The 25,323-nt window shown below is 45.2% G+C and overlaps 2 protein-coding genes across 6 annotated transcripts in view; one reads left to right on the top strand and one right to left on the bottom strand.

Moving 5' to 3' along the window:
• Window positions 1-6,099, bottom strand: part of DAP3 (death associated protein 3) — a 67,778-nt gene extending 61,679 nt beyond the window's left edge. Inside the window, exons 1-4 of one of the 5 annotated variants that reach the window (XM_087881389.1) lie at window positions 5,582-6,099; window positions 3,864-3,912; window positions 2,960-3,076; window positions 101-202 (exon numbers count right to left, since the gene is read on the bottom strand). In XM_087881389.1, coding sequence (XP_087737515.1) covers window positions 101-202; window positions 2,960-3,076; window positions 3,864-3,905 — 261 coding nt within the window. In that variant the 5' untranslated portion in view covers window positions 3,906-3,912; window positions 5,582-6,099. Of the gene's footprint in view, window positions 1-100; window positions 203-2,959; window positions 3,077-3,863; window positions 3,913-4,897 lie in introns of all 5 variants that reach the window. The other 4 variants (XM_087881388.1, XM_087881393.1, XM_087881390.1 and 1 more) reach the window with 4 other exon arrangements.
• Window positions 5,967-25,323, top strand: part of ASH1L (ASH1 like histone lysine methyltransferase) — a 66,218-nt gene continuing 46,861 nt past the window's right edge. The window contains exons 1-2 of the mRNA XM_087881377.1: window positions 5,967-6,358; window positions 11,707-12,222. Coding sequence (XP_087737503.1) covers window positions 11,806-12,222 — 417 coding nt within the window. The 5' untranslated portion in view covers window positions 5,967-6,358; window positions 11,707-11,805. The remainder of the gene's footprint in view (window positions 6,359-11,706; window positions 12,223-25,323) is intronic.

The following is a 25,323-nucleotide window of genomic DNA, read 5'->3' as shown; positions in this document are numbered from 1 at the left end:
AAGTTTGGGCTGAAGCGAAAGAGGAGCTAAGCCTCGGGGCTGCTTCTGGTGGCCCAGCCCGTGGTTCGCCCTGCAACATTTGGAAAGGCCGATACGTCACCTGGAGTTTGAAGCGAGCTGGGAGCCCGTGAGGGAGGGTCTCCTTCACTTCCTCGGGGGAGATGGTGTAATATTGACCTACGTGATCTGCGCTGTGTTTGGCCTGCAGGATGGAAAGGAGGAGAAGATGATGGCGGAGTTCAGTTCTTGTCGATTCGTCACACCGAATTGTTTTTTTCTTTTGTTGCGGAAAATTACAAGGAACTCTTCCCAGGAGTTCAGAGAACCAGAGGAAGGGAATGACAAAATCACCGGACTGTGTTGCCGCAAGGAGAATTCAGGTAGTCCTCGACTTACGACCCACAAACGAGCCCAAACTTCATGCTGCTAAGTGAGACATTTGAACGAGTTTTGCCCCCTTTTTACGGACCTTTCTCGCCACCGTGGCTAAGTGAATCGCTGCACCTGTTCCATGAATAACACGGTTGGTTAAGCGAATTTGGCTTTCCCCGTTGACTTGGCTCGTCAGGAGGTCGCAAAAGGGGGAATCACGTGACATACACACACACCCCTGGGACGCTGCAACCGTCATAAATGTGAGTCAGTTGTCAAGCCTCTGAATTTTGCTTACGTGACCATGGGGATGCTGCAATGAAAGTGCGAAAGGCGCACTTATGAGCTCCCTTTTTTTTCCAGTGCCGTCGCTAAATGTACTGTTGTAAGTCAAGGATGAAATATATGTATATCTTGCTGTTTATCCAGCAGTTTGCGGGTATCTAGAGAGCTCTGGATTACAAGCTGTTGAGCCTTCATGCCATCATTCTTCCTCTCTTTCAGCATGAAGAGGTGGGAGTGGGACCGAGAAGGCCTAAGATTTCTTCCTCCATCCGCTGGTGATCTCGAGCTGAGGAAAACAGGTTTAAATCCATTTCCACCCTCCGTTCTGGGTGCCTATGCCCACACTGGGTTTATTTGTTCCCAGCAACAGGGAAAAGATCAGTTGCCAGGCAACTGAGGGACTCTGGATGGCAGGAGTTGGCCCCCCGTGCTTCTGCGGATGCTGGGAGGGTGTGTAAGTGTGTTACCCGACAGGGTCTTGGCTGCCTGTTGCGGTTTCCATGGAGACTCCCCAGAAGATTCAGCAGGGGAGAAAAAATAAAATTCTCAATGGCAGAGGTGGCTATAAAACCTCCCGAGGACCGTTTTTTTGCCCACGTTTTTTGGTTGCTGCAGCCTCATATTGTAAAAATGAAGATGATTGCGATATCTTCTCCCTAGCAGACACACGCCTAAGGGGAAGTTCTGTTTTGTTTTTTTTAAAAAGATGTATTTCTTTATGATGGCAGGGCTGTTTGATTATTTTTTGCAGCCTCCCAAATGACATCGTGTGTGTGTGTGTGTGATCGGCTGCGATGGCATCACCGGTCTGACTTTTTAAAAAAAATTTGCAACCAAAACCTGCACGTTGGCAATTTTTAGGGCATCACGAGTAGGCCCTAAAACGTTTGCACCTTATATAAAGAAATAACTGCAATTCCAGATTTTTTTAGAGAACGCTTGCAGCTTTCTTATAGGTGGAGAGAGGACTTGGAATCTCCCAAGCAGATTCCCTGGAGGCTGTGGGTAAAATTGTGGTACTGAAAATCAACTCTATAGGAAAACTAGAACTCATTTTCTTTGTAAATTCTAATAGATATGTACGCAATTAGAGGAGGGCCTGTCCTGTTTCCCCCAAAAGAAGATATTATCCCCTGATAATAAGCCCAATCGGGCTTTTGAGCGCATGGCAATAAGGCCAAGCTCTTATTTCAGGGTTCAAAAAAATATAAGACAGGGTCTTATTTTCAGGGAGACACGGTAATGAAAAAACCCTACAGGGAAAGGTGGAAAGTAAAAGAGGAAGAGGATAACCAGCAGGAAGCTGGAGGGGGCACCATTAGGAGACTTAAAAGAACAGATTAGTGACAGGTTGTCATAGACAAAATTTATCTGTTTGGTTGCTAGGAGTCGAACCCGAATTGGTGGCAGATAATCAAAAATCGGTAACAGAATCTTACAAGTGGTTGTGGGTTTCCTGATCTGGTTTACCTCGATGGGCCGACCTCCCCACCCCATCAGTCCAAGTTAAGTCAATGCTGAGGAAAAGGTGAAACAGCGAAGCAGATGGGGTGCTTACGTATAAATTAAAAATGATCGCCAGATTATACGAGATCCTACAAGCAAACGCAACTCACGCTGACCGAGGCAACAACCATCTTCCCAAATGAACACACACAGGCTCGATCAAACTATAAATATTCTACTTTTGCTTGGCTCAGAGTTGCAAACCCTTGCCGGAGTCCACAAACAATTGGAAATACTGGGTAGTTCTCTACTTACAACAGTTCATTTAGTGACCGCTTGAAGTTACAATAGCACTGAAAAAAAGAGATTTACGGCTGTTTTTCTCACTTAAAACCGTTGCAGCATCCCCATGGTTATGTGACCAGCATTCAGATGAACAGACTTGGAAGGGACCTTGTAGGTCATCTAGTCCAACCCCCCACCCAAGCGAGAGACCCTACACCATTTCTGACAAAGGGTAGCCCCGTCTCTTCTTGAAAGTTTCCAGTGATGAATGCTGGCTCATATTTATGATGGTTGCAGTGTCCTGATGATCATCATGAAAAGATGATCATCTTTTCATACCTTCTAACAAGCAAGTTCAACGAGGAAGCCAGATTCACTTAACAACCATGTTACTAACTTAACAACTGCAGCGATTCACTCAACCACGAGTGCCAAGAAAGGTCATAAAATGGGGCAAAACTCATTTAACAACGGTCTCACTTCGCAAGAGAAATTCTGGGCTCAATTGTGGTCGTCAGCCAAGAATAGCTGACCCCCTTCCAAGCTTCCACGCCTCCTCAGGTTAACTCACTGGGTCATTCTCGCTGGTAACAAAGGCTGCTCTGAGCATTTCTGGTTGAAGCTGGACATTCTGGGTTGACATTGTCCTCTGCCAGGTTCTGGGGTAGAGAAAGCCATCCTGTTCCAGCTAAGGAAAGAAAGAGTCTGCGTGAATAGGGAGATCTCCTGGCTTTTCAAAATGACAGCCAGGAGGAAAAAAAGTGAACCTCTTGAACTTGAAAATGGCAAAAATGGCATATTTATAATTAGAACTGCAGAAAAAACAATGGCTACCAACCTGCCTTCCACCGAGGACCTGTATACTGCAGGATTCAAAAAGAGGGCTGTGAAAATATTTAGACCCCTCGCATCCTGGACATAAATTGTTTCAACTCCTACCCTCAAAACGATGCTATAGAGCACTGCACACCAGAACAACTAGACACAAGGACAGTTTTTTTCCCCGAATGCCATCACTCTGCTGAACAAATATTTCCCTCAACACTGTCAAACTATTCACTAAGTCTGCATTACTATTACTATTAATTTTCTCATCGTTCCTATCACCCATCTACTCCCATTTGTGACTTCATGACTGTAACTTTTTGCTTGTATCCTTACGATTTCTATTGTTTCCTAGTATGATTCGACTGCTTATTTGTACCCTATGACTATTATTAAGTGTAGTACTTTATGATTCTTGACGAATGTATCTTTTCTTTTTTATGTACACTGAGAGCATAGGCACCAAAGACAATTTCCTTGTGTGTCCAATCACACTTGGCCAATGAAGAATTCTAATTTATTCTATATTTAGAAACAAGTTGTTGGGTATCCTTAGCCTGAAGATAAAAAGAAGCGCATGATCGTGATCCCTTTTGGTACCTCAAAAACCATTCCTTGTCCCCAAATCACAGACAGGTAGGTGAACTCACCTGGTATCCCCGAGGGAGGAGTTTTCTCAAAGTCCTCAGCATTGTCCCCCTGCGAATAATAACAACAGTTGTGATGAACAAAAGGTAGCGAGATGTTTATTTTCAGCAGGATTTTCACTTTTTAAACTTTCTGAAGGCCCAGCAGTTAATAACTGCTATTATCAGGAGTTAACGGCTCCTGATCTCCGCTCCTTCCGTCGGGACTTGAAGACTTGGCTTTTCAAACAAATAGGCTGAGACTGATTCCGGGCTTTATTATTTACTATTAATTAATTATTTGGATTAAATTATGATTTTATTGTACTTGTTTCTTGTGTTCACCGCCCTGAGTCCTTTGGGAGAATGGCGGCATATAAATACATGTAATAAATAAATAAATAAATAAATAATAAATAAATAAATAACTCCCTTGATGGCATAAAAGGAGAAAGCTAAGTTTTCCATATCTATTAGGTAAACCAGCAAACCGACTCTAGAAAACGTGTAAATAAGATGCGAGAGGATCTGGTTTTCCTTGGTTCTCTCTTTCATCGCCACAACGGGCCTGGTGGCTCAGCAGACTAATAGCATTGTGATTAACACCAGCTGTCTGCAATTACTGTAAGTTCGAATCTCACCAGGCTCAAGGTTGACTCAGCCTTCCATCCTTTCTAAGGTAGGTAAATTGAGGACCCAGTTTGTGGGGGCAATAAGCTGACTTTGTATAAATATACAAAAGGATGAAGGCTATTGCTTAACGCATTGTAAGCCGCCCTGAGTCTCCGGAGAAGGGCGGCATATAAATCAAATTAAAAAAAAAAAAAATACACAATGAGATTCCCCAAGAAAATACGGTGCTGTTCCCATTCAAGCATGCCTTTTCTCCCCAAATAAACCCCTCTAATTTTCCATTTTTCGGTATTTTTGCTTTCCAACCTCCAACATGGAACATAACAGGTAGTCCCCGACTTACAACCATTCATTTAACGACCGTTGAAGTTACAACAGCATTGAAAAAAAGGGGACCTGCCACCTTTCCCCCTCCCCACACTTACGACCGTTGCAGTGTCCCCGTGATGAAAATTCAGATGCTTGGCAACTGGTTCGTATTTACGACGGTTGTTGCCGTGTCCTGGAGGTCACGTGATTCCCCTTTCGCGACCCTTCTGACAAGCCAAATCAATGGGGGAGCCAGATTCGCTTTAACGACCGTGTTTCCTAACTTAAAACCACTGAGCGATTCGCTTAACGACTTGAAAGGTGGTTCAAAGGGGGGTGGGGTAAATTCACTCCACACGTCTCTCTTTTTTGGGCTCCGTTGTGGTCGTAAGTCGAGGACTACCTGTACTTGGTTCTTGTTGGATGGTTTAGTGCAGTTTTTTTTCCTCAGATTTGTTTTTTTTTTTCTTCTTCTTCTGTGAGGAACTTCAGCTTTATTTTCACCTACATTTTAAAGGGATACACTTTAATTCACTTCTCCACTTCGTAGCCTGCCCACATTATTTTGGAGCCCCCAGCTAAGCCGGGAAAGGCTTTGCACAACAACCCTGCGAGGTAGGCTCGATGGAGAGAAGGATAACAACACTGCCGTTCCTCGCGCGATCGTTCTATGAAGAGAAACGACGGGCGGGCCGGGGTCTCATCCTGTGTTGTCCCCACCTTCCCCTCACAAACCTGGCATTAAATGGGGAATAAAAGCAGAACAGCTCCCCAAAAAAAGGGCCTAAGTCACTCCCCACCTCTTTCCGCCAAATAACGAAATATATATTCCTATGAGGGGGGAAAAAAAGGGAGAAAAAAAATCCAACCGACGTAGTAGTTCGCCGTTTAAAAAAAAAAAAAATCCTCCGTTCCCTCAGGAGCTTTCCGTCGTGCTGGGCGCCGCCATCTTAACCCGCCGCGCGCCCTCAGCCCAACGGCGTCTCCGCGTTCGGCCGACGGGTCCCGGCGAGGGACATTCTTCCTCCGTCCTAATCCTTTTTTTTTTTTTTCCCTCCTTTCCTTCTTTCCCCACCCTCCCCACAGGAGCGCACGAGTACGCGCCGCTCCTCCCTTACCCCTCCTCACGTCGATTGGCGGGCGGGCTTGAGAGAGATAGAGAGAGGGTGGGCCTGTCCGGCGTTTGATTGGCCCTCTCCTCTGTCCGTCTCTCTCTCTCTCTCTCTCTCTCTCCCCTCCGAGCTAAGGGAGGTATCCAAGCGCTGAAGTGAGGAAAGAGAGTAAGGTTGGTTTCAAAAAAAAAAAAAAAAAAGAGGAGGGCGTGGGCGTGGCCAGGGCGCGCTCGAGCGCGAGGCAGGAGCGCGCAGGCGCGCGCTGAGGCCAGAGCGCCGCCGCCGTCGCCGTCGTTGCCGCCGCCGCCGCCGCTCGCTGCCCGCCATTTTGGATCCGCGGCCGCCCTCAGGAGTGAGGGGCGAAGCGAGCGAAAGGAGCCAGGCCGAGGCCTCCCCCTCCACCCCACTTCAGCAGCAGCAAACCGGCCTTGCGGGATGAGGAGGCGGCGGCCTGGCCGCGATACGGTGAGTGGCGGGGCGGCGGTGAGGTGAGGTGAGGCGGCGGGGAGTGAGGAAATTTTGGGGTGGGGGGGGAGGGAAAGGAGGAGGAGGAGGTTTCCGTGCCATCGCCCTGACAGCTAGGCCGAGGCGGGCGAGAAAAAAGGCTCCCGTGACAAGGCCCGGGAAGGAGAGGAGGGAGGTGGGAAGAGACCCCGCTCGCCTAGGCCGAGGCTTCGGGGTGAGGTGGGGGGGCGCGCGCAAAGGGGTCTCCTTTGAGGGGGGCTGTGAGGGAAAAAAAAACCCTTTTGGGGGGGAGCGGGGTGGGGGAGGGGCGAAGAGTGGGGTGGGGTGTTTTTAAAAGGTGTGGGGGGGGCTGAGGAGGTGCCATCCTCTGCCTGTGTGTGTGTCGTGTGTGTGTGTGTGTACACACACACACTTGTATCTCAGCCTGGGAGGTCTACATGTGCACATGTCCATGGAGGGGGAGGGGGTGCATGGGGTCGCGGGTGTGTGGACCAGGTGAGCGCACCTCCTTTTCTTGGGGTATGTGTATATTATTATATACACATATATTTATCAATATATGCGCCTTATTTGGGTCTGTGTGTGTTGAAATTTTTCTGAGCGTGCATTGGGGTGCGTGCACTGCACACCTTAGTCTTGAGTTTTATTAGCTCTGTGTGTGTGTGTGTGTGTGTGTGTGCACGCACACCGTTTATGGGGGAGTGTCCTGAATGTGTGCACACCTTTACCTAAGTGTCTCGTGTGTGTATGTGTGTGTCTGTGTGTCTGTGATGTGTGCACACTTGTATCTGAGCCTGTGTGTGCATTGGGAATATGTGTCTCAATATGTGTATTATTTGTGTGTGTGTGGAAATTTATTTGAGTGTGTATTAAGTGTGTGCGTGCACACCTTAGTTTGAGTCTATCAGCTGTGTGTGCGTGTGCACACCGTTTACGGGGGAGTGTCCTAAATGTGTGCACACCTTTACCTAAGTGTGTCGTGTGTGTGTGAGTGTCTGTGTCTGTGTGTGTCTGTGTGTGTCTGTGTGTGTCTGTGATGAGTGTGCACACTTGTATCTGAGCCTGTGTGTGCATTGGGAATATGTGTCTCAATATGTGTATTATTTTTGTGTGTGTGTGTTGAAATTTATCTGAGTGTGTATTAAGTGTGTGCGTGCACACCTTAGTTTGAGTCTTATCAGCTGTGTGTGCGTGTGCACACCTTTACCTAAGTATCAAGTGTGTGAGTGCATGTTTGTGTGATGTGTGTGCAACACTTGTATCTGAGCCTGTGTGTGCATTGGGTATGTGTGTATCAATATGTGCATTGAGTATTGGTGTGTGTGCGCGCTGAAATTCATCTGAATGTGTATTAAGTGTGTGTGTGCACACCTTAGTTTGAGTCTATTAGCTCTCTTTGTGTGTGTGTGCGCACCGTTTATGGGGGAGTGTCCTGAGTATGTGCACACCTTTACCTAAGTGTCATGTGTGTGTGACATGTCTGCACACTTGTATCTGAGCCTGTGTGTGCATTGGGAATATGTGTCTCAATATGTGTATTATTTTTGTGTGTGTGTGTTGAAATTTATCTGAGTGTGTATTAAGTGTGTGCGTGCACACCTTAGTTTGAGTCTTATCAGCTGTGTGTGCGTGTGCACACCTTTACCTAAGTATCAAGTGTGTGAGTGCATGTTTGTGTGATGTGTGTGCAACACTTGTATCTGAGCCTGTGTGTGCATTGGGTATGTGTGTATCAATATGTGCATTGAGTATTGGTGTGTGTGCGCGCTGAAATTCATCTGAATGTGTATTAAGTGTGTGTGTGCACACCTTAGTTTGAGTCTATTAGCTCTCTTTGTGTGTGTGTGCGCACCGTTTATGGGGGAGTGTCCTGAGTATGTGCACACCTTTACCTAAGTGTCATGTGTGTGTGACATGTCTGCACACTTGTATCTGAGCCTGTGTGTGCATTGGGTATGTGTGTATCAATATGTGCATTGAGTATTTGTGTATGTGCTGAAATTTATCTGAGTGTGTATTAGGTGTGCATGCACAACTTAGTCTGAGTCTATTAGCTTTGTGTGTGCGCACCAAGTGTCGTGTGTGAGTGCATGTTTGTGTGAGTCTGTTAGGGCTGTGCGTGCACCCGTTTGTGGGGGGGGTGGGATGCTGTATGGTGTGTGTGTGTATTGTGCGAGCGCATCTATATGTATTACGTTTATCAATATGTCTACTGTATGTGTGGGTGCGCGCGGGCACCTTCCTCTGTTAGGTTTGTGTGTGCACCCATTTTTTTTTTTTTAATTTGATTTATATTTACGGTGCGTAAAGGTTGTATGGCATGTGTGTCTTGTGTGAGCACACATTTGTATTGTGTGTATGTACACACAATGTACATACACAATGTATATACACACGAGTGTGTATTAGGTGTGGATGTACACCAATGAGCCTATTAGGTCCGCATGTGCCCCCGTTTATGGGGAAGTGTCATCTGTCCGCACACCTTGAAGTGTCATGTATGTGAGGGCATGTTTGTGTGAGTCTGTTAGGATTGGGTGTGCACCTGTTTACAGGGGGGGTTGTACAGTGTGTGTGTGTGTGTGTGTATTATGTCAGCACACTTTTACTATGTATTGGATGTCCGAGCATACCTTTATCTGAGTCTATTAAGTCTGTAGGTGCAGCCATTTATGGGCGGAGTATATTATACATATGCACACCTTTATCTGAGTATTATGTGTCTTTTAGGACTGTGTGCAGTTATAGGCCATGTATCGTGTGTGTGTGTGTGTGTGTGTGTGTGTGTGTGTGTGTGATGTTTGCCTATGCACAAGTTTGGGGGGGTATTACACTTGCACACATAGGTTTATATACATCTGTGTGTATTTCCAATGATATATGAGGGTAGCTCATAAATGCATGGGTGTATAGCTCTGCACCTGTGTGCACAATACATCCCCCAGATACCTAGATATATGAGAGATGATGGCTTAATCTCTAGTTAGGTGTGTGTGTGTGTGAGTCTTGGCAAAGGGTTTTGAGAAGGGGGCACACCAACGAAACGCATGTTGGGGTTTTGGGGAGGCTTCCTTATATTGGAGAATTTGATTGAGTCAGTTGCAGTCTCATAGCTTAATTTTGTAGGTTTCCCTTTTGGGATTTTTGTTCACACTCTTGCACTTGGTGTTTGTTTGTTTGTTTTATAATGTCCAGGGCCAGGTGTGGGATAAATTGCAATAAGGGAATTTACACATGGACTCCTTGTTGAGACTTTGTGTTGTCAGGTTCTTGGGTCCTCACTGTTTACACTGGAATTTGTGGCACAGTTCCAGAATTCCTGACTTGGGTGATGAAGTCTTCCTGTTCTTAATTGCGATGTATTTCTCTATGCTTGTTTGTTTCACTACGTGTCCGTGTGTGTGTAGACTTCTGGTTTTAGATATCTATTTATATAAAGTCTTTTTTTGGTCATCAATATGATGGAAATTCAGAAGGCTGAACCTTGTAAAATGAGTATGAAACTCTTGGCCGCGCATTTCCATAGTTGGAAACTTTTACAGAGGGTTGCTTAAATAAATTTGATTTCCAAGAATTATTGCTGGGTCCTCCCAGCATGAATTGTATGTACAAGCTGAAGATTCATTTCTTGAAATCACCTCAGTATTGCCATATTTTCAACATAAAACATATTTCATTTGTGAGAAGTAGCACAGAGTGTGCGATGTGCACACACTCTCATGCATAAACAAACACGTGTTTTGTTTGATATACAAATGTTGAAAAAACTCTCAGCCAATCGCTGTTTCCCAGCGTGTCCATGCACTATAATAGATCATCACACATGACAGATTACATGTGCTTTGCATGCTAATTTTTTATTTAAATGTAGCCTTTGGCTCCCATATGGCGAAAGAAATTCTTGACAATCAGGTTAACCTGTTTATAGAACTGCCCTGGAGAGCAATTCCTCTGCAGATGCTGTGCAGATAGTTTTATAAAGATCGTTAATAATTTTTTGTTTTCGTATGCCACAATGCGTAAGCTCCCACGGACCATTTGGTGGTCAATTTGGGGTATGTAAAAAAGAGAAGAAAAGGAGTGCTATATATAAGATTTAAAATACATCCAATATTACATATCCTACAGCCAGTGGGAAGAACAGGATTGTCATGTCATTATATGATTTGGGAATAAAATATACCTTATCAAGGCTGGGTATCCATATGTGATTTTTTCCCCCCTCTCATCTCCCTGTTTGTCCCTGAAACAACATTTTTATAACTAAGCACTTTTACTTTCGTTATTATCAGATAATAAGGATTCTCCTTGTTTTCCTTGTGTGATAACTTTCATCCCTTCATAACTTGTGTGATAACTTTCATCAACCTTAGCTCTAAATACTTATCACTCACGCTATCCATCACTTCTTGTTGACTTGTTCAGAGTTTGATTGAGGATTTTATTTTGGTATTTTTGTAATCTGTTTTTGAGAGAATGAAAACCATTTTGGCCGGTTCGGGGGGGGTTATGATTACCTCTCTTTTCCTAGACATCCTATTAGGAACTCCCTTAAAACATTCTTAAAATTTAACCACCGTTATCTCTTGTTGATAGACAATTAGAAACAGCCTCAATCTTATGGATGGTAACCCTCCTTAAAGTGCGAGATGGGCAGCAAATACATTTGATAAATAGATAAATTAGGGCTGAAATTTCCCAGAATCCCCAGCTAATTCAGCCATTGGGAATGGAGGAGAAACCAGGGAGAGGCTCTCACCACTTTTGAATCCGGTGTGCAGCCCCAAGGCTGTTCACCTGCTGAGAAGCAGGGCTGGATGTAGCAAGATTGATGTTCCCAATGGCCTAATTTATTACAGTTAGAAAAAATAAAAGGTCAGCTAACCTGATTGATACCTGTCTGAATGAAATAGCATATCTGCCTTCATTCGTCAATCAAATAGTCTTTAAGAGAAGCCAATCAGTGTCAATAGTTAGATGTAAAGATGTTTGTTTGTTTGGATTTACGTGCCACACATCTCGTCCAGAGGCGGCGTGCGCAACAGAAACATTGGTGTGAAATCCATGAAAAACAGATTTGTACAGTACAAATCTTCCCCCTTCTCATAGGATATTATTTCAAGAAATGTTTGGCTTGAAGCATTTTTTTGTTGTTGTTTCTTTTAAGTGTTTTGTGTTTCTCTTTCAAATGTTTCCTTTTTAATTTCCATAAATGAAAAGCTGATTCAGTTTTGTACAACTGGAGTGGCTCCAATTATTATTATTTTTCTCAGCTCTGCCCTTACATAATTATGAATCTCTGTCCTCGGAAGGGAAATCATTCTCTCCCCTGTCTTTTCTGTTAACAGTGAGAAGATGTTGGCCACCGATGTCCGGGAAGAGCGACCCACGGACCGCCTGCCTGCCATCTTTTAAGAGGAGAAATTTTGCCACGGCACATAACTGGGATGGACCCTCAGCATACTGCTATGTTAGGGTTGGGCTCTGGTTCTGAAGGGTTTGCTGGGAAGAGCCCCTCCGCGGGTGCCACGGGAGCTAGGCGAGAAGCAGAGGTTGATGGTAGCGCAAAGGAGGAAGAGGAGGAGAAGAGGAGGAGCCGGGAGAAGAGTGGCAGCGATGAGGCGGGGAAAGAGGGAAGCCTGTCCGATGCCCAGCACCAGTTTTCTGTGAAGGAGACAAACTTTTCCGAAGGGAATTTAAAACTGAAAATTGGCCTCCAGGCTAAGAGAACTAAGAAACCCCCCAAGAACTTGGAAAACTATGTATGTCGCCCTGCCATAAAAACCACTATTAAGCAGCCCAGGAGGGTGCAGAAAGTTGGAAAGATGGGTGAGGAGAAGAACGAGCCAGGATCTGCGAAGCAGGTGAGTCGCGCTTGGGTTTAAATCCTCATTTTCAGGTTTTGGGGTTGTTGTTTTTTTTTCCATTGATACAGGACTAGTTTTTGGGTTTCTCTCTTCCCCTCATTTTCAGTACAGGTTGTCCTCGACTTAACAACCATAACTGACTAATCCAAACTTTTTGGTGCTTAAGTGAGACAACTTTCTGAAGTGACCTTTGCTCCATTTTACGGCCTTTCTTGCCACAGCTGTTAAGCGAATCGCTGCGGTGGTTAAATTAGGTAACACGGTTGTTAAATGAATCTGGCTTCCTCATTGACTTTGCTTGTCAGTAGGTCGCAGCAAAGGGGGATCACGTCTCTCTCACATACACACACACAGAGATGCTAACAACAGTCATAAATGCAAGTCAGTTCCCAAGCGTCTGAATTTTGATCGTATCATCATGGGGATACTGAAACGGTCGTAAGTGTGAAAAACGGCCATAAGTCGCTTTTTTTCAGTGCCGTTGTAACTTTGAACCGCCACTAAATGAAATGTTCTAAGTCGAGAACGACCTGTCTCCCTCCTCCTTTTGTCTTGAGTGTTTCTCTTTAAAACCCCATTTGAATGTTGGCTGTGATAGTTCCGTGTTCTGATTTAGACTGACTTGCAATCCAGTTTTTCAGTTCCAAGAGTAACCCAACAAAGGGGGTTTCTCTGTTTTGTAAAACAGCATTTATCTTGTTGGAGTCCTTATAACCCATGGTATGGTTGGTTGGCATTCTCCCCATATTGCGGGATGCAGTACCAGCATCTAAGAAAAATGCTGATTTTCCTGTAAAGTTCAGGAGAAAGGTGAGATTTAAATTGACAAATTCTTGATTTTAACCCTTACCTTATGTAGCTCCAGATCTGGGCAATTTATCAGGGTTTGCTGATCAGAAAAGTCCCAGTGGCGCTTTTTTTTTTTCTTTTTTCAAAAGGCAACTGGACATCTTTGTTTTTCCTTGAAGACCTTTCGCTTCTCAAAAAAGAAGCTTCTTCAGTTCTTCAGAAGAACTTCAGAAGCTCCTTCGATGAGAAGCGAAAGGTCTTCAAGGAAAAACAAAGACGTCCAGTTGCCTCTTGAAAAAGCACCTTCGAAACCACCTGGATGACTGAGAATCTCCATAGACATTGATCAGAATGGGTTGGCAGTGGTCTCTGCCAGTTGTCTTAGTTTCCAGTGGCCTCTGAATCGTCCATCCAGGGTGGGGTGGGGGGACCTCTGCATGCTGTTCAAAACTCCTCAGACAATCTTTATTAAATTTATATTCTGCTTTTCTTGCTTATAAACCCTCTGCGTGCCCTGCTGTCCTCATAATCGTTGACGAGCAACGATGCTTCTCAGGCTGCGTGTTGGTTTTCTAAATGCATAAACTGTAGGCCTCGGTGGCAAGGAGGTATGTGGATGTAACCAGAGCAGGTAGGAATTGTAAGAGGAGAAACAAAGTGTAAAGAAGACAGGTGTATCAATTCATTGCGGAGTTGCAAGGAGGGGGGGGGTTGGTAGTTGACTAGCGATACGGATCATTTCTCAAGAGATTCCCAACGCCCGTATTTCAATAAACATTGTATTTTTGAAGGGCGGCGAGAAATTGTCCTGTAGAGGCTGAGTATGCGCGTCCGCGCGTGGCGATATTTAAAACTCTCATTCTGCCCTTTCTCCCAGGTGACATTGGTTCACCTTCAGAATTTGACCTGCGTTTATTCCGGCCTCACCAAAAATCTTCCGTGTCTTTGCGAACCTGGGTTTCAGATGCATCCCTAAACAAGTTTCTGATCGGGTAGAATTTCTCTCTCTCCCTGCTTTCAGTACTCATCCATTTATTCTTGTTAAAGTAATCCCGTCGTGGCGTTTTTCTATTGCCTTCATTCGGGTGCTTAAAATGTTTTTCAAAAGCCCTGCAAAAATGCTTTCGAAATTAATGTTCCCATTGTAAAGATTGAGAATGGAGCTGGAAGAGGACTCGATGTCACGCTGTCCTAAATCATAAAGTTCCTGTGAATTTCAGTCCTACAAAATAAAGTTAGGTTCCAAATATAAGGTAGATACAAAACCAGCTGCAGGAGAATGAATGAATATATATATATTATATATATTATATATATATAAAATAGCCTGGAAGCTTTTGCTAGGATATGAGAGCCTCCTGTGATTATTAGCATGCATAAAAACATCAGAAAATCCAGGTGTTTTAATTCCAGAACTGAACAATTTGACAAAATGCGCCCACCAGTTTCTTGTGACTCCGATAGTTCCATAACTCATGCCTCTAGCTTTTGTTTTGCAATGTAAGCAGGCAGTTTCTAACCTCTGCTGCAGGACGTAACTTTGCTAAAATTAGCAGAATGATTTATGTTCTATACCTGTAACTCCGGGCTATTGTCGGAAGGCAGAAAGTAAAAAAAAAAAAAAATTAAAAACCTCTGGCTCTTCAGCTGTCACAATTTCAGTATCTTAAGTTCCCCCAACCAAAAAGAACCCAATTCATACCTTGCCCTTTAAGAACAGTGACATTAAAATAGAAATTTTGTAGAGAAAGTCTAAATACCTGCACAGTCTCTCTCTCTCTTTTTTTTTTTGTCTCCCATTTCCCCCCCCCCCAGTTCTTTCACTCTATAAATATTTATGTTGCTTGTCTGTTGAGAGAGGGGTCCATCTTTCTCCCCATTATTTTGTAGAGAGCTATTGTTCCCCAGATGTTCTTGGATAGCTACCACCTGTTATCCCTGGGTATTGTCTGTATTGAGCTATGGCTGCCGCACTTTTTTTCATTGCCATTTTAGAAGCAGAATTGTGTCTTTCTTTTCCCCCTTTCTTTTCTTTTATTTATTTAGTTTGTCAAGCATCTATGAGAAAACAAGTATAAGAATGAACGTAACATATAAGTATAAACAGGTATAAGTATATACATAAGCAATGAGTACAAATAAATGGGAACGTTGTTCAGAGGGAAGCCTTCTCTAAAATCATGACTGTCAGATCCAAACCTTAACGGTGTGATTTTTGTTGTCGTCGTTATTGGTTGGACGTAAATGTGTCTCCCGTATGATGGTTTGGCATGTAAGTTTATTGGAGAGAGAGAGAGGTTTAAGGAATGAAGGGCCTTGTAAGGGAAATTTTTAGGAAAAGCGTGAAGATGGACAGTCTAAATACAAGTGAAGAGACTATTTGAATTGTGGGGTCCTTGGGTCTCTCTGAGCAGGTGTTTTCTTGCAGGTGTTTCATGACCCAACTAGGTAACACCATCAGTGTTAGAAGGTATGGGTTTTGCAGAGGAGGATGAGGGAGGAGGTGACTGTAGTGTCCCTGGTGCTCTCTGAACTTGTAGACATTTCTTTACCCAACTAGATTATATCATCAGTGCTTGCAGACATTTCTTTACCCAACTAGGTTATACCATCAGTGAGATTTGCTGATGATCATGATGTTACCTGGTTGGATAATGAAACATCTGCAAGAAAGCAACCAAATTCAGACAGCACCAAGGACCCCACGTTAGAAACACAAACAATTATTATAACTAGCAGGCTGAGTTTAAAAAAAAAAAAAAAGCTTACTCAAAAGAGAAACAAGTAGGAACCAAGCAGGCATTTCAGGGAATCTGTTTGCCAAACAGAAATGCTACAGTTGCTAATTCTGTTGTTGTTTCCTATATACAACTTACCATTATTTGTACGTCTCCCTCTGGTGAGCAGATTTCCAGGGATGCTTCCCAGTAAACATTAGATCAAGATGTTTCCTCCTTTATATCACACTTAGCTGAGGCCTGCTACCATCACAGTTGAAATTTAAAGAGAGGGGGAAAGTTAAATATATACATATATATATATTAATTTGCAAAGGATGTTCACAGGTAACATTCTGGTCATCACACCCTTCAGTGCTATTTTCAGGATGTTTATTTTCTGTGCGGTGAGCCTCCGGGGCAGGGACTTCCCTTTTTCCTCTCCTTGTTATTATTATTTTTTTTAGAAGTGTTTTATAAGTGAATAAAAGACATAATAACGAATGTTAACATTCAAGTTGGAGACATTGGTGTTTTGGAGGCGTTCTTGTTACTAAAAGTGAAATTATCTTTTGAGCCTAACATTCAGAATGCTTTTGACTCTTCGTCTTTCGACATAAGTCATCTTCTCAGGGGTTCTCCAAATACATAGGGGGTTATGGGTCTCAGAATTCCCCACCCACACGATGGAGATCGTAATCCCAGCCCAGCTGCAAGGCTGACCTGTGCAACACGTCGCTGCAAGATCCATGCATAAATTGCAAAATGCAGCAGCCTGTAGCCTAAATCGCAAAGGGCCGGAAATGCGGCTTTTAAACCTACAGTGCCAAAGGAGAGAGGGAAAATTATTTTTTTTAAAAGACACCCCCGGGGGCCGAGGATTTTGTCTGACATAATAGGGCAGTAAATTGTCCAATAATTTTGTCGGGAATTATTAAATTTATCCCTAGGGCTCCCTTTTGTACCTATTTGGTTTGTTTGTTTTGCCTGAAGTGGAATTTGCTAATGATGAGCAAGCCTGTGATTGAGCTAAAAGCAGACTAGGGAGTGTGTATGATGCAACAAGAGCTTGGTAGATTTGCATAGATCTCTCTCTCTCTCTCTCTCTCTCTCTCTCTCTCTCTCTCTCTCTCTCTCTCTCTCTCTCTCTCTCTCTCTCTTTTGAACTGTGTGTCTTCCCACCTGGAAGGAAGTCAGAAACCATCAAGGGTGGGCATGGAAGAAGCTGGGGGAAGAGAGGAAATAGATCCATGCAGAACCAGTCCTTACAGAATAACAAAGTTTGGAAGGGACCTCGGAGGTCCTCTAGTCCTGCTCAAGGAGACCCTACCTACACCATTTCAAACAAGTAGTGGCCAATCTCTTCTTAAAAGCCTCCAGTTGATGGAGCACTCCACAACTTCTAGTGGCAAGCTGGTCCTCTTGATTCACTGTTCTCGGGAAGTTTCTCCTTAATTTCCAGGTTGCTTCCCTCCTTGATCAGTTTCCATCCGTTGCTTCTTGTCCTGGCCTTCCCCTCTTCTTTGGGGCAGCCCCTCCAATATTGGAAGGCAAGCTGTCATGTCACCCCCTGGTCCTTCTTGCCAGATTTTACATACAAACCTACTTAGAGCAGTTTTTCAAATGCTGCATGGATTATTTGTTTGTTTGGTACATTTGGTCAAATATATGCAGAAAAATCGGGACAGGAATGGGTCCAATTATTATGTCTAAGTTTTATGTCCTTCTCAAGGTGGCCTAATTAGCTCTTTTCCCAATGATCCCCCCATGAAACAATCCTACAAGATGTGTCTGGATAGTGATCAGTCTCCCAGTCAGCCAGGAATCTGCCCTGGCTGAGGTCGGGCCTAAACCTGACTTTTCATCGTCTCCGTCCAGCTTCTCCAACCACTCTAGTCAGCCACAAAATTACAACCCCTTTTTACTTCCTCTCCTTCCTGCTTTTTACTACTGGAGATGGCAGCAAACGGCCATAAAACGTGTAATCCCCAAAGCCCGAGGCATTTTTTTTCCAGATGTCACCTACTACAAATTATCCTGCTTTTCCTAATGGTTCTCAACCAAACTCCTCTCCTCTCCTCTCCTCTCCTCTCCTCTCCTCTCCTCTCCTTCCTTCCTTCCTTCCTTCCTTCCTTCCTTCCTTCCTTCCTTCCTTCCTCTCTTTCTCCCTCTATCTCTTGTCTTCTTTTTCTTTCTCTTTTCCTTCCTCCCTCTCTCCCTTTCTCCTCTCTCCCTTATCTTTTTTTTCTCTTTTCCTTCCTTCCTTCCTTCTTTTCTCTTTCTCCCTCTCTTCTTTTTCTCTTTTCCTCTCTCCCTCCCTGTCTCTCTCTCCCTCTCTCCCTTTCTCTCTCCCTCCCCCCCCCATATTTCTAAATTGGAAGCTACCCTGGTTAAGCTTGATTGCAGTTCTGCCCCCCTCCATTCTGATCATGGATGTGACATTGGCTGCTTCGATTTCCTCCCGAGGGACCAGAACTTTGTACGTCCTCAGGAGGGCTCTCTCGGTGAAAGAGGGCCTTTTGTTTCTCTTCAAACCAGGGCCCCGGAGTAGAAGAAGTTGGGAAAGGAGAGCCAGGGAAAACACCCGGTTCAAACCGCAAGGCTCAGAAGTTTGCCCTTGGGGGAAACCAGAACAAAACCAAAGTGGCTGGGAATTTATCTCCCATCTGACTCTCGCGCATAATTGCTCACATCTCAAACAACCCTGGCTGGGTTTTTATGACAGTCCCAGATCGCACTGCCTGCTGCCTGCATACCAACACATCCAACCAAGGCCTCACCATTATCATCATCATCATCATCATCATCATCATCATCATCATCATTATTTTAAAGCCTTCTTTGTCTCTGTTAGTAAACGTGCTCGGCCGGCTGCCCTCGGTGGCGTCGCTTCCTTGGGAAATCACGACTCAGGCACCCAACAAGAGAGCAGCAGCGGCCCAGATGCAAGCGCAGAGCCCGCTGGAATCTTCCACCTATTTATAGCCAAACCCTGCCGAGACTGTTCCTAGTCTTGGCAACGCGGTGGAGGGAGACAGCCAACCCCGCGACGCGCTACACAGCTTGTGATTTCCGTCAAAGCAGCCAAACAAGATGGAATCTGCTCTTGTTCTCTCTCTCTCTCTCTCTCTCTCAGTCCCTCGCTTCCCCGAGAAACTGCTGAACGCAGGTGTCTTTCGAGTCCCCGCAACGTCCTTGGATACTGCAGGTGAACTCCGCAGAATGCCTATCCCCCCCTCCTCCTCCTCCTCCCTCCCGCCACCACCGTGGGCCGTCCTTCAGCCTTCCTCGCTATGGAGAAAAACGCCCTGTAAGGGTTTCCTTCCGAGCCCACATTTTTGTGGGATCGGCTAACAAAGATCCAGCACTTTCATCATTCGGGCGTGTCTACCTGCCTCCCTCTGTCCCCCACCTACAGGGACATCTCAAGGTTAAAAGGAGCACCTTCAGCTGAAAGTAGCCGTCTTCTGGAAGGCAGGATAAAAATCAAATAAACGGGACACAGTTTGCAACCGTTCATTTAATGGTCTTCGAAGTCGCAACCGAAAAGAGCGGCTTACGACCATTTTTCGCGCCTAACGACCGTTGCAGCATCCCAGCAGTCGTGTGATCAGAGGCTTGACTCATAGAACGGTCACAGTGTCCCGAGGGGAGGGTGTCATGTGATCCCCTTTGGCGGCCTTCTGACAAAGCCAATGGGGCAGCCCCGTTCCCTTTAACGACTGTGTCCTTAACACCTGTGGCAAGAAAGGTCATAAAAACGGGGCAAAAAAAAAATCACTTCACTGATGTCTCGCTTAGCAACGGCAATGTTGGGCTCAAACGTTGAGGACTACCTGCCCAGACATAAATAAATAAAACAGGCATGGAGAAAGAAACTCAACCTTTTGTTAATCCCGCCTGCCCGTATGACAGCTGTCATCTATTTTGTGGCAGGCATTAAGATAAAAGTTTAATTCCCAGTTGCTTCTTGGGTTGAGGAGATAATTTCTCCTAGATATCATACACAATTCCCCCAAATAATCTTTCGCCTTCCGCCCAACTTTGGCATCTGGAACAGGGCAGGGACGATCCGTCCGGCTGCTGTTTTCTGAGCTGGCCACTCTTTGAGAAAGAGCAGAGGTGTTTGGAGCCCGCCCTCTTCAATTTTCACAGCAGTCGCTAAAACCTCGGAATGATTTGCTTGTTTGCCTGTCAATTCCTAATCGATCTTTTCTCCATTTATCTTTTCTGATCTGTATTTGGAAAGGTAACTCAGTGAGTTGTTTTACCTTAATGACAGGCATGGAGAAGAGGTTTTTGTACAGTTGAGCCCCCCCCCCCAGCAAGGTTTAGGTTCTGGAACTGGATGATGGGGCCTCACCAGAACTCAATTTGGGATTAAAAGGGTCCTAAACAGAGCAAAGGTAAAGATAAAGGTTCCCCTCGCACATATGTGCTAGTCGTTCCCGACTCTAGGGGTGGCTCAGTGGCTAAGACGCTGAGCTTGTCGATCTGAAAGGCCGGCAGTTCAGCGGTTCGAATCCCTAGTGCTGCCGCGTATAACGGAGTGAGCTCCCGTTCCTTGTCCCAGCTTCTGTCAACCTCGCAGTTCGAAAGCACGTAAAAAATGCAAGTAGAAAAATAGGGACCACCTCTGGTGGGAAGGTAACAGCGTTCCGTGCGCCTTTGGCGTTGAGTCATGCCGGCCACATGACCACGGAGACGTGTTCGGACAGCGCTGGCTCTTCGGCTTTGAAACGGAGATGAACACCGCCCCCTAGAGTCGGGAACGACTAGCACATATGTGCGAGGGGAACCTTTTTACCTTTAAACAGAGCAAGCATTCCAGTGTAGCCACTGAAAAGAAAGACTGGCTTTCAAGCTTCAGGAGAAGTTGCCAAGGATCGCACCTCAGCTCACTCGGGGTTTGGTGGGTGGGTTAGGATCTGGCTGTTGAGGGGGCAGCTGACAAGTTGCAGCCAGGCTGAGACCGCATCCTAAGTGCTTTGCCGATTAGAAAGGTTAGAATTTGAAAAGATGAGACAGGTGTCTGTCAACCTCTTCTCCAAAGCAGCAGAAGGCAGGACAAGGAGCAACGGATGGAAACTAATCAAGGAGAGAAGCAACCTGGAACGAAGGAGGTTTCCATCCATTACTTTCCACCCGTTTTCCTGACTGTGAGAACAATTAATCAGCGGAACGACTTGCCTCCAGAAGTTGTGGGTGCTCCCAGCCCTGGAGATTTTTAAGAAGACATCGGACAACCATTGATTTGAAATGGGACAAGTTTCCTCCTTGGCCAAAGGGTCAGACTAGAAGACCTCCAAGATCCCTTCCAACTCTGTTATTCTGTTATATGAACTTTAAAAGGAGGAGAGATAATGCAATGTGTTCATAACTACTAAGAAGAACGTTGGAAGTCATTTCTTTATTTTTATTTTTTTTTCTCTACCGGCACTGTCTTTTTCACTTCTTTCACTTCTTTTCCTTAAGTGACCTCCTGAATGCTTTAGAGGCTTTAATAATAATAATAACCCAAGAAAATGGTGTATGCAGGTCACACCTTTCTCACATGCAACTCTACCCCCCAACCCCCAACCCCGTTTCTACCTGCTGATTTTTGACAGGGGTCCTCCAGTGAGTTGCTGGTGACTTTCATAGGAAGGCCAGGTTCTGATTTTCGAGAGAGGTTGCCATGCCAATGACGGCTAAGGCCGCCTTCCTCTTCTCCACCCAACCGCAACAAGAGGAAGTAAAATATAATACCTTCTCCCCGTGTCACCCCCCTCCCCCTTCTGAAGTTTGGAAGGAGAAAGATACAGGAGCGAATACAGCTGGTGGCTGGTCAGAAGAATTTTTATTATTATTATTATTATTATTATTATTATTATTATTATTATTATTATTATTATTAGAATTTATTATTATTATTATTATTATTATTATTATTATTATTATTATTATTATTATTATTATAAAAAAACCCACCAAACCAGCTCTGTAGCGCCATCAGAGTCCTGTTTTGACCCTTGAGAGGACACCTCGCTGGACCAGGCCGGGAAGTCCAGCTTGAAACGTGTTCCTTCGGCCATGTAAGGGAGCCCCCCGGAGCACGCCAGGGTGCCTATTTTGGGAACGCTCACAGCTCCGGTGCCACAGCCTGCCGCTGCCTCTTCAACTGCTGGCTCCTTCTCCTTGAGGCAAAGCAAGTAGCATCACAGCCCTTGCAGGTTTCTGATGAAAATTTGCACCGGGGAACAGCTGCCACCACGCCAAGCTCGGCTGGATGCCAGTCTCACCTCCTTCCCTCCCTCCCTCCCTCTCTCTCTTTCTTCCCTTCTCCCCTGCTACAAAACCTCTCCGGTGCCAAAAGCTTTCAAAGTAAACAACTGAGCGAGGCATCTTACCTCTTGTCTGTCACAGCGGGGCCTAGAGTTTTGCAATGGAGCCTCTCTGGGATTTTGAGCGAGACGAGAAAGGAAGCTTCAAGAAGAGGCCAGAACACTCCACTGCTTTGGGGGGTGGGGAGGGAAATGGCACCCCCACTGCTTTGGGGGTGGGGATGTGATGAAGCTACGGGGCGCCTTTGGGCAGCCCACCCACCCCTCCTTCCCCACCCCTTGTTTGAAGGGTGCCTCTTGAAAAGCTGGTGCTTTCTCAGGGGAAAAAAAAAAAAACCAGGTGTTTCCAGAAAGGCTTATCTCTGTGGGCCTGTTGTAATGCAAAGATTGCAATGCAATTGAAAGCTCTTTTGAAGGTTGGGGCAGTCAGGTCACCTGTGGCTGTTAAGCAAGATCTGGAATGAGAGATGTGAGGCTTGAAACACTTGATATTTAGATCTCAGTGGCTAAGACGCCGAGAACGTTCGAATCCCACGTGCCGCGTAACGGGGTGAGCTCCCATTACCTGTCCCAGCTTCTGCCAACCTAGCAGTTCGAAAGCAGGTAAAAAATGCAAGTAGAAAAATAGGGACCCCCTTTGGTGGGAAGGGAACAGCGTTTTCCCTGCACCTTTGGCGTTGAGTCATGCCGGCCACATGACCACGGAGACGTCTTCGGACAGCGCTGGCTCTTTGGCTTTGAAACATAGATGAGCAGCGCCCCCTAGAGTCGAGAACAACTAGCACATATGTACAAGGGGAATCTTTATCTTTATCTAAACGTAGCTATCTAGATTTCCTGAAGTTGCCTTTCCTGCTCTAAATAGTAGCTACGGTTCTTGAGCTGGTGTGGGACTCTGTCCCCCTCCTTACGTGCTGGAACTCAAGAGAGGCCTGTCCAGCTTGCAGGTAAATGTTTCTGATTTGGAAAGGAAGGGGACCTTGGAGGTCTTCTAGTCCAACCCCCTGCCAGTGCCAGGATTCCTTATTCGGGTAATCCTCGACTTAAAACAGTTCATTCAGTGACCGTTGGCAGTGACTACGTCACTGAAGAAAGTGATCGCACTCACGACCGTTGCAGCATCCCCACAGTCACGCGATCAAAATTCAGACGCTTGGCCATCGATACATACTTACGACGGTCCAGTGTGCCGGGGCATGTGACCTTCTGACCAGCCCAGACAACAGGCAAGCCAGATTCGCTTAACAACTGCAGCTTGATTCTCTTGAACAAGAGAAGGTTGCAAACCTGGGTCAAAACATACTTAGCAACCGTCTCGCTTAGCACAGAAATTTTGGGCTCTATTGTGGTCGTAAATCAAGGACTTATCTGTATCATCCTCAACAAATGGTGGTGCAATCTTTTCTTGGAAGCCTCCAGGGTTGGAGCACCCACAAACCTCTGGTGGCAAGCAGTTCCACTGGTTAATTGTTCTCACTGTCAGGAAATTTCTCCTTAATTCCAGGTTGCTTCTCTCCTTGGTTAGTTTCCATCCGCTGCCTTCAGGGGCTTTGGAGAATAGGCCGACCCCCTCTTCTTTGGGGCAGCCCTCCCCCCCAAATATTGGAACCCTGCTATCATGTCTCCCCTTAGTCCTTTCTCTTTGTTAGGCTACCTAGGGGATTCCCAAGATGACTGCCTGTCTACCCCAATCACTCATCTTTTAAAATATTAAAATATTTTAAACCCCACAAATATCAATAGATCGACCTAAAACCCTAGTGATTGTTTTGTTATGCCTTTTTCTTTTTCTTTTTCTTAATTTCCCTTCAAACCGCTTGTTGTTGTGGGTTCGGTTCCCACATCTGTGTTTTTTAACCTAAAGCAGGCGGTCACGTTCTCGTGGTGTGGCCGGGGTTTTTTTTTTTTTTTTGGGTTTGTTTTATTTCCTGTTTGCTTATTATTGCTTGGTTTTCTTCCTTTGAAACATTTTCTGAAGCGTCGATATGATTGTTCGGATTATCCGTTTAGGTCTCCTTTTGCAAACAATATGTATGTGGTTTTTTAAAAAATTTTTTTTAAAAAAATCAGATTGTGCATTTGGCATTTTGAGCTGGGTGTCTGTCCTTTCTCCTACCCTTGACCTTTTCTAGAAAAATCAGAATAAAACAAAATCACAAAGGCCATCACACTATTATATCTTTCCAGAGCAGCTTACCTTTTTAGAAGTGAGGTGCGTAGCTAACACAAAAAAGCCCTTTTTCTCTTGTCTCCAGATTCAGAACTTTCTAATCCAGGGGTCAGCAACCTGCGGCTCTGGAGCCGCATGTGGCTCTTTCACCCCTCTGCTGCGGCTCCCTGTCACTCAAAATAAGCGTCACAACCGCCAATGTGTGACACCCGCCGGCACGCAATTTATTGAGCTTTTCAGCCCCCTGTAGGCCAACCATGGATAAATCCAAGAGAAGAAACGTTTAATTCAACTACATATGCTAGTTTGGTGGCCACTCAAGAAATAGTCAGGCACTGGAAGGGTTTTGTGGCTCCCGGTGTTTTCTTTTCTGTGGGAAACGGGTCCAAATGGCTCTTTGAGTGTTTAAGGTTGCAGACCCCTGTTCTAGTCCTTGATTTACGACCACAATTGAGCCCAAAACGTCTATTGTTAAGCAAGAAGTTTGTTAAGTGAGTTTGGCCCCATTTTACAACCTTCCTTGCCACCGTTGTTAAGGGAAGCACCGCAGTTGCTAACCAGTTAGTAGCCTGGTTGTTAAGCGAGCCTGGCTTCTGACTTTGCTTGTCAGAAGGTCGCAGAAGGGGATCATGTGACCTCCGGGACACTGCAACCGTCGTAAGTATGAGTCAGTTACCAAGCACCTGAAGTCTGATCACAGGATCATGGGGAATGCTGCATAGGCCGTAACTGTGGAAAAACGGCCATAAGTCCCTTTTTCCCCCCAGTGCCATTGTAACTTTGGACGGTCACTAAATGAACTGTTGTAAGTCCAGGACTACCTGTACCTCTCAGACCTTTAAATGTCTTCACACATTTGGTAGGCATCTGTTGAAAATACGTTTCTTTCTCCAAGATGTTATTTTGGTTTCTGCGCTGGTTGTTTGCTTATGTTCTCTGCGGTTGCAACTGATTGCTTTATCATTTGTTGTAAGGCTTTTGAGAAATATTTTGAGTAAATAAAAAACAAACTTCCCTAGCCCATCTCTCTCTCTCTCTCTCTCTCTCTCTCTCTCTCTCTCTCTCCCTCTCTCTCTCTCTCTCTCTCTCTCTCTCTTTC

Source organism: Pantherophis guttatus, chromosome 18, assembly GCF_059756535.1.
Source record: "Pantherophis guttatus breed Tessera chromosome 18, ASM5975653v1, whole genome shotgun sequence".
In the NCBI taxonomy this organism is placed as follows: domain Eukaryota; kingdom Metazoa; phylum Chordata; class Lepidosauria; order Squamata; family Colubridae; genus Pantherophis; species Pantherophis guttatus.
The sequence above is the reverse complement of the archived record's forward strand: the minus strand, read 5'-3'. Positions and strand labels throughout refer to the sequence as shown.